Raw genomic sequence first — 9,265 nt, 5'->3', positions numbered from 1 at the left:
TAGTTGTTTGACAAGTTTATGTTTACTTTTCTCCATTTTTGTTTTGTTTTCTATAATGCAAGATTTCTTTTATATTTTGTTGTTTCACTCTTTTATTGTTTATATAGTTCTATCCTTTCAACTATCTATTTGTCGCCAAAATTTGTGATGACATTCTAGGACTGATTGTGGATCACTTTTCAACAATTGAAGATATTGCTCATTTTGATGCGGTTTGTCGTTCATGGTGATCAGTTTTAGTCCAGAAGTCGCACTTTCTATTGTTGATCCATGGCTGATGCTTGCAGAGAAGAAGGATAGTGACAACCGTGGCTTCTACAGTCTCTCCACCAAAAATGTTTACCACTTGAATTTGCCAGAGGCCAGCGGTAGGAAGTATTGGTCCTCCAATGGTTGGTTGATAACTTTAGGGCTTGAATTGGAGATTCACTTATTAAACCCCTTTTCTTGATCTTTGGTTCCGATTCGGCTTCCATCTCAACCAACCCTCCCAATACAACATTGAAACAAGTCCAGAATTTATCTGTCGGGCTTGTAAAGTGATATTGTCCTCGAGACCATCTAAAAGAAACCATTATGAAGATGACAATGAAAAATGCATGGTTATGGGGATATTTTCCGAATTCAGGAGATTAGCCTTCATGAGATTGGGAGATGAAGTTTGAACTCCTGTATTTACACGAAAATATTGTATCACTGACGTTGTCTACTTGAATGGTCAATTCTATGCTTTCACTAGTATAGAGAAATTGGTAATTGTTGACATTTCCATTCCTGATCCAAAGACAATTGAGATTGCTGAACTACTAGAGGGTTGTGATGATTGTGATGATTGTGCAGCGTTTTTATCTTGTGGAGTCAGTAGGAGAACTATTTATGATTGTACGTGAAGTTTATGTGGACTATGTGGGCAATGAGTGCAATGAGAGCCAATACTTTTTTCAAACATATTGTTGTGGAGTCAGTAGTAGAATTATTTATGATTGCACGTGAAGTTATGTGGACTATGTGGGCGATAAGTGCAATGAGAGCCAATACTTTTTTCAAACATATTGTTGTGGAGTCAGTAGGAGAACTATTTCTGATTACACGTGAAGTTTATGTGGACTATGTGGGCGATGAGTGAAATGAGAGCCAATACTTTTTTCAAACATATCGTTTTGAGGTTTATAAGCTCAATTTTGATGACAAGAAGTGGTCACAGGTGAGAGTTTGGACATCTTCCCCTCTAACCATTCAAGATGCGAACACTACTGTATCTATTTCACTGATGACAACTTATATGGTCTGATGAAAGAAACATAATTATCACTCTTTCGCCAACTTCCCCTCTAATCATTCAAGGTGCGAACCTAACTGTATCTATTTCACTGATGACAACTTATATGGTCTGATGAAAGAAACAGCTGATTAAGATATGAGAGTGTTTCGGATGGAGACCGGGAAATTTGATAATCACTATGTTGGCCCCGACATCCAAGCTCGTATTTGTGCACGTCTCTGGATTTGTCGCTCTCCGTAGAGGAGAGGTTGTGGATGGTTTTGTTGTTTCTCGTGGCCCTGACATCCAAGCTCTTATTTGTTTCCATTTACAGTTTGTATATATCAATGAACAGAGTAGGTTTGGTCTCCATTCTATCTCTCACACTCACTCACTTCCACTCCATAGTTTTTAAGATTCTAACCAGACACTAATGCTTGATGTATACAGTGGATTTTGGGATGTAACAATGTACACTGGAAAGCTTGAAAGGAGGTGGCCTGGTGTATAATGCAGAGGTACTGAGGTGTGTTCTATCAGGGGAAAAAGGATATGCCTTTTTTGATAGGAATACTTAGGCACCAAATTAAATGGGTTTAGGGAAAGAAAATTAAAAGGAAAACTTTAAATAACTTTTTGATCAGATTATAAAGAAGGTACCAGGCAGGTTCTATCTGTGGTTTCTCCTACTAGAGTTTGATTGAAGGAGCACAGAATGTCATCAAACAAAATATGATTCATCTTTACATTGAAGGTATTAGAAAGCGTATTATTGGGTCACAATTGGACAGATACTACACGCAGCAGCAGCTCTGTTAGTGAGTGGGCGTGTGAGGAGCCTGAGTGAAGGTGTAGCCCTTGCCAGAGAAACACATCACTTGGGGAAAGCTCTAGACTTGTAGATTGATAATCTGGATCAGTTCTGTTCATACCCTGACGTGCCTTGCTTCTTTTTAGCATTTGGTTCGTGATAATCACAGGAAGAGAGAGAAATAGCGAGCAGCATGGTTGGTTCAAATTGATGGTGTTGAAGATGGAATCCTATGAAAAACCATAGCAATTAATGCAGGTCTAGAAATCAGCATAATCCGGTGGAATTTAACCCAACAGATTATAAATTAAGAAATTTAAAATTAAGTGATCGAATCTATGGAAAGCTCAGGAGATGTTACACCACGGACGACGGTTTGACCATTGTTAAACCCTGGCTGGATCAGCCATGACTAGGAGCTTGCAGGGGCTGCAATTTATTATTATATCACTATAGCTGACAATTTCTTCTCACTTATGCTCTATGAGGTTATTTCATACGATATCTGGTCAATAATTTTTACAGTTAGTACAATGGTAAATAACAGGCCTCACATGAGAATGCCTAACATTCAGTTTCTTGCAACTACAACAGGTGAATTTTTGGTTATGGAGTTTTCATAGAATTAGATATGTAGACACCAAATTTTGTCCCCCCTCGGCAATGATGAATTACGGGTAATGAAGAGACATATATTTTCTCTTTCGAAAAGAAGTTGAATTTATCACAAATCCGGACTATCCAAAACTTGTGATTGGTCAAAATTTAAATGATGCGGGGAAGGTGACCGGAAGTGGTTATTAATACCTTTTGCTAAAAAACGACAATCAAGCCTAGCAAGTGCTCGATTCCCATATCATTGGAAAGTATTTGGAAATACGGTCTCATTGATATCTTGAATGAAAAAAAAAATACCTAGGTGTGCCGTAATGCCTACTTAAACTTTGAACCAGTTAAACCAGAAAGAACCAAACCTGAACCAGACCAAACCCTAAACCAAACCATGAACCAGACCAAACCCTAAACCAAACCAAACCCTAAACCAGACCAAACCAGACTAAACCCTGAACCAAACCAAACCCTAAACCAAATCAAATCAGACCAAACCAACCCAAAACCAAATCAAACCATACCAAACCAAACAAAAACCCAAAACCAAATCAAACCAAACAAAAACCCTAAACCCTAATTTAAACCAAACCCTAAACCCAACTAGAACCCGATCTAAACCCGAACCCAAAACTTAAAAGTAAACCCTCAATCAAGCCTTAATCAAACCTTAAAATTAAACCTTAAAATCAAATTAAAAGTAAACTTTAAATCAAACCCTTAACCAAGCCTTAATCAAACCTTAACCTTAAAATTAAACCTTAAAATCAAATTAAAATTAAACCTTAAATCAAACCAAAATCAAAACTTAAGATTAAACCTTAAAATCAAAACTTAAAATTAAACCTTAATCAAACTTAAATCAAACCATAATCAAATGTATAATCAAACCTTAAATCAAACCATAACCTAAACTTTAAATCAAACCATAATCAAACCTTAATTAGACTTTTAATCAAACCAAAATCAAACTTTTAATCAAACCAAAATCAAACCTTGAACTTAAACCGGACCCTATCCAAACCAAAACTTACCGACTGTTATTGACGAGATAAGAACTCCATCAAAGGCTACTGCGGCCCAGGCTAGGGAGTAGCCCCCGGTCTAGGGGAGTATCTGGAGTTGTAAGAGGGTGCCACAGGGTATTTCAAAGCCTCACAAGGTACCACGTACTAGTTCAAAGCTTTACTGGTTGACACATACATATTTTCACTACACAATGGGGTGACACATACACTAACGGGGTGACACGAAGAGGGGTTTGTGTAAACCCTTACACAATCCGTGTAAGGCCTTACACGGATTGTGTAAGGGGTTACAAATCAGTTTAAGCCCTTCACTGATTTGTGGGGGGCTTACACAGATTTGGCCCCCCTTCTCAAAGCCTTGGGTGTTTTTACACCCCTGCCCCTCCTCCTTTCCTATAAATAGTGACCTCTGGGTCACTGTAAACCCCCGGTAGAAAGCAACAGGCAAAAATGAACAGACAGAAAACAACAGAGAGCAAAATCCCTGAGAAAAATCCCTAACATTTTTCCAAAGAGAGAGAGAGAGAGAAGAAAGAAAAAGAGTGAAGAATCCTAAGCTAGTTGAAGTTGACTATCTCAGAAGTTGATTGTCTCATTGCCGAAAGCCCAAGTTGTCCATATCAGGTTAGTATTGAACTCCTGTTCAAATTCTTTCTATTTAAAGTCAATACTTTTGTTACGGCGTGAAAGCTTTGCCCAAAATTCCTGAGCTAATTCCAACCCTGGAAATACGGCACAGAAGCTCTGCCCAAAATTTTCAAGCTGATTCCAACCCTAGAAAAATGACGCAGAAGCTCTGTCCAAAATTCTTGAGCTGATTCCAACCCTAGAAATACGGCGCGGAAGCTTTGCCCAAAATTCCTGAGCTGATTTCAACCCTAGAAATACGGCACAGAAGCTCAAAAATACGACGCGGAAGCTGTGCCCAAAATTCCCAATCTGATTCCAACCCTAGAAAAATGACGCAGAAGCTCTGCCCAAAATTCCTAAGCTGATTCCAACCCTAGAAATACGGCACGGAAGCTCTACCCAAAATTCCCAAGCTGATTCCAACCCTAGAAATACGGCGCGGAAGCTTTGCCCAAAATTCCCGAGCTGATTCCAACCCTAAAAATACGGCTCAGAAGCTTTGCCCAAAATTCCTGAGCTGATTCCAACCCTAGAAATACGGCGTGGAAGCTCTGCATAAAATTTCCCGAGCTGATTCCAACCCTAGAAATATGGCGCAGAAGCCTTGCATAAATTTTCAGAGTCGATTCCGATTCTAGAAATATAGTATGGAAGCCCTATTCAAATTCCCGAAAATTAGAATCCGTAGTCACACCCTAGCAAAAAATCCTTGTCAACTTTCTTACCCAGGTGCCGGAAGTTTTTAACTTCTCCAAGAAAGAGAAAAGAAAATTAAATCGTTGCCTCTGAGTCGAGAAAAATTATCAGAAAATTCACCATTTTCATCGATTATTATCATGTGAATATTATATTGTAATTTCATTTGCCTCATTTTCTGTATATATTTGTTTTACTTGTTTATTGCATAAAATAAGGATTTACTGTTGTAGTTTTATGTATTAAATGTAGTTTGTTTCATCATTTTATATGTTATCGTATGTGTGCCTCACATAAAAAAATGATCATAAGTTTCCTGTCATAGAGCATAGCATGTGTATGTAGGTAAGATAATTGCTTTTCTCATTATTTTATGTAAATTTTATTATTTCATGTGGAATTCTTTCAAGCAAGTTTATGTATATATGTTTGCGTTATTTCATGTAATAGAACTTCTGTGCTAGCTTAGACTGTTAAAATTCTCGAGGAAGAATATTCGAAATCCAAGCTTCTGGTAGAAAGACCGAAAATTCCGGGCGAGGTGGGTGCCTAACACCTTCTCACACTCGTAACCTAACATAGACCCCTATCTCTGGAACATACCAAAGTATGAAGTCAAATTAGGGGGTTCCTTCTCTTCGTAGGAAACCAACCCCCTATTCAAGCTCGATCCCTCGATCGAAACTGGGCTCCACCATAGGGTTATGGGCACTGAATCCTAGATGGCGACTCCAAAAATCATGCTTTCTCTATCCCCCAATAGTCGTCAGACCATGCTTTGGAGGCCATTCAATCCAAGGCAGGCCAAAGGTGACAACTGAAGGATAGAGGAAAAATAGAGAAAAAGAGCAGGTATTTTCCCTTCCAGATAAAGAAACTCCAAAGTGGATTTTTTTTTTTTTTTCCTTTTAATGATGGAACTAGGGTGTAGAGAGACGTGTAAAGGAAGCAGGCATTGGTTTCAAAGCTTAAAATGAAACTGTGTTACAGCTATAATTTTGGAATGAAGAGAGCATTAGTTGTACGTTAAAATTTGTTGTCATTGTCTCTACTGTTTACATGGCCTATTTGATCCTGAAAAGACTTACAAACCTATTGCTTTTACCTATGTTGGCAGGACCTGGCGTGGCCCTTGATGTTACTCCTGAAAAGACTCAGAAGTTTTCTTTTGATCCATGTAAATTTCTTGCTCTTATATGTTTCCATTTACAGTTTGTATATGTCAATGAACAGAGTAGGTTTGGTCTCCTCTCCCTCCCTCTCTCACACAGAATCACTCACTTCCACTCCATAGTTTTTAAGATTCTAGCCAGACACTAATGCTTGATGTATACAGTGGTTTTTGGGATGCAGTGATGTACACTCGAAAGCTTGAAAGGAGGTGGCCCAGTGTACAATGCACATGTACTGAGGAAGGATCTATTGCAGATGCATTTGTAAGTCTTGTGTGCAATGCTTTTTTGATAGGAATACCTAGGCACCAAATTAAATGGGTTTTGGGGAAAGAAAAATTAAAAGTAAACCTTTGAATAACTTTTTGATCAGATGATAAAGAAGGTACCAGGCAGGTTCTTTCTGTGGTTTCTCCTACTAGAGTTTGATTGGAGGAGCACAGACAAATATGATTCAATCAACAAAATATAAAATCCTCTTTACTTTGAATGTATTAGAAAGTGTATTGGTGGGTCACTGGTCGCATATCATTTTTCCTTGTTTTCATGAACAATTGAACAGATACTAAACGCAGCAGCAGCTCTGTTGGTGAGTGGGCGTGTGAGGAGCCTGAGTGAAGGTGTTGCCCCGGCCAGAGAAACACATCACTCGGGGAAAGCTCTCAAGAACCTGGAGTCTTGGCTACGCATCTCCGGTGAGAACATCCTCGCCTACTTCACCCAAGCACCAGGAAAGGGGCCCTCCCATAGGTTGGACAAGAGAAGACATTCAGCCTAACCTTCAAGACTAAGCCAACTGGTTATGCTAAAGACTACATATTTGGAGAGCTTAAATGGTTTGATGGGATTCACCATGTCAAGAGTCAAATTGTAGTACTATCCATATAATAATCCTTTGTTCTTGTTCTTGGTATCAAAGAGATAGATGACTAAACTGCTTGCCAACTCTCACTACCATTGGTCCATTACTTTTCTTCCATTTTGATTCAAAAGTACTATCCATATAACAATCCTTTGTTCTTGTTCTTGGTATCAAAGAGATAGATGACTAAACTGCTTGCCAACTCTCACTACCATTGGTCCATTACTTTTCTTCCATTTTGATTCAAAAGTACTATCCATATAACAATCCTTTGTTCTTGTTCTTGGTATCAAAGAGATAGATGACTAAACTGCTTGCCAACTCTCACTACCATTGGTCCATTACTTTTCTTCCATTTTGATTCAAACTTGACATTTGAGACCGTGAACCTAGACTTTATGAGCACTCAGTTTCATATTTTCATACATTTGAGACATTTCTGATTTTGGGCTAAAGATTTACCTAATATTAGAGTGAGGAATCAAAGCATAAATCACATTTACATAGTTTTTTTTCTTTATCTTAATTACATGCGTAATTCGACCCTGGGACAGATCATTAATCACATCTACTATACTCAAGAGAGTGACATAAGTGGTTTGGGTTCCTGGTATGCATTCTTAAAATACAAAAATTCGAATTTCTAGGTCACTAATACATTCCACAAAATCATACCAAATGTAGCTTTAATTTAAAAACTCCACCATATAATTCAAAAAGTTTTCAAAGTATAGTTTGATAGTTTATTCTCTTTAATAACGATTTAGAGAGTTGAGATGTTCATGGGTGTGATACCTGTAGCCAGCAGGATATTAAAATTGAGAAGATAAAATGATAAATATATATATTAAATAAATAAAGGATCTAAACGTTTAAGATTATGGATAGAAAACTAAAGTTACATTTTTTATGCATTCCTAGAATGGCCTTTTGTGAATTCTAATTTGATGAGAACAAAAATAACGAAAAATCCCAATCACAAGTCTCACCCTAAAGAAATTCTATCTCAAAATAAGTTTTATCTTTGCAGGATTTAAACATGGCGTGGCAAGTAATGAGGTTGAGGTGAAAAGTAGGTGCTCTTTCAAGGATTGACACATGTAGGGAGCGGGACTCCCATCAGTAAAGGCTTGGATAGGTTCTATGAGGTTGGCTTCACTAATTTCACAATAGCGGAATGTGGTTTGACCTTGGGAGGCCTTTAAATTACCTTTTAACATTTAAATAGGCTGTAATAATTTCAAACTATTTACTCTCATGTATTGTGAAGTGGTGGAAATTGTTGGCTTTCTAGCCAGTTAAGCGAGGGTGGAGATATTTACCAAAAAAAAAAAGCGAAGCTGGAGATTGGAGAGTTGACTGATGGGTATACCAAATTTCATAATTTTGTAATTTTTGTTCCTCATTAAGTAGTTTTTTTTTTTCATAAAGAAAGAATCGAGTTTCCTTGGACACTTTGAGAAGAACACTAGAATCTCACACTGCCTGATTAAGGAAAACTTTGTCAAAAAAATTAAAAAAAATTTCAGGTCACCCTTACACGTAACCAAAAAACACAAGGTGTGAAATGGGGTTTACATGCTTCAACTTTTCAAATGAAAACTAACTCTCTCTCTCTCTCTCTCTCTCTCTCTCTCTCTTATTGAAAAAACTAATCTCTTTTCTATTTTAACTCAAAATTGAATTGAATGCTCTCAAGTTGAGTAACCCATCTTAACAGTGTAAGTCCTCTACTTGGATTTAGATTGTCTCCAGTTGGGGGTTGGCTCGAGAGGGTACCATGCATGATTTTGTATCGGTCTCTCTCTTGATTTTGGTTTCCTATTTTATCTCATGTTTTGTCCAGGGGTTATTGTTCATTAAGAAAATAACAGTATTAAAGGACAGCATCACCATACAGCAAGAATTATGAAGTAATTGACAAGCGATATTAACCTGTTACTGGCACTTGCCAGGCAAAGGTATTTTTCATGAAAATTCCCTTTTCACACACAAATAGCCATGGATAAAACTAAAAATAGGAAAACAGATTAACAGACTATATGAATATGAATAGTTCTTAATAAAAAAAATAAATTACCCCCCAGCAACTGCTTTAATCAATTTTAGTATTATGTAGAAGAATGATACTGAACTACATTCCAAGAGAACACAGAAAACACATTGGTTTATATTAATCAGAAAGTGATAGCAAGA

At 37.5% G+C, this 9,265-nt stretch overlaps 1 protein-coding gene across 1 annotated transcript in view; it reads left to right on the top strand.

Moving 5' to 3' along the window:
• The first annotated feature begins 223 nt into the window (after positions 1-223).
• Positions 224-9,265, top strand: part of LOC122084230 — a 31,571-nt gene continuing 22,529 nt past the window's right edge. Inside the window, exons 1-4 of the mRNA XM_042652315.1 lie at positions 224-392; positions 6,153-6,269; positions 6,389-6,471; positions 6,770-6,902. Of these exons, the coding sequence (XP_042508249.1) occupies positions 224-392; positions 6,153-6,269; positions 6,389-6,471; positions 6,770-6,902 (502 nt within the window). The remainder of the gene's footprint in view (positions 393-6,152; positions 6,270-6,388; positions 6,472-6,769; positions 6,903-9,265) is intronic.

The sequence above is a fragment of the Macadamia integrifolia genome, chromosome 7, assembly GCF_013358625.1.
Source record: "Macadamia integrifolia cultivar HAES 741 chromosome 7, SCU_Mint_v3, whole genome shotgun sequence".
Lineage (NCBI taxonomy): Eukaryota > Viridiplantae > Streptophyta > Magnoliopsida > Proteales > Proteaceae > Macadamia > Macadamia integrifolia.
Note: the sequence above shows the minus strand (reverse complement) of the source record. Positions and strands in the feature narration are given on the sequence as shown.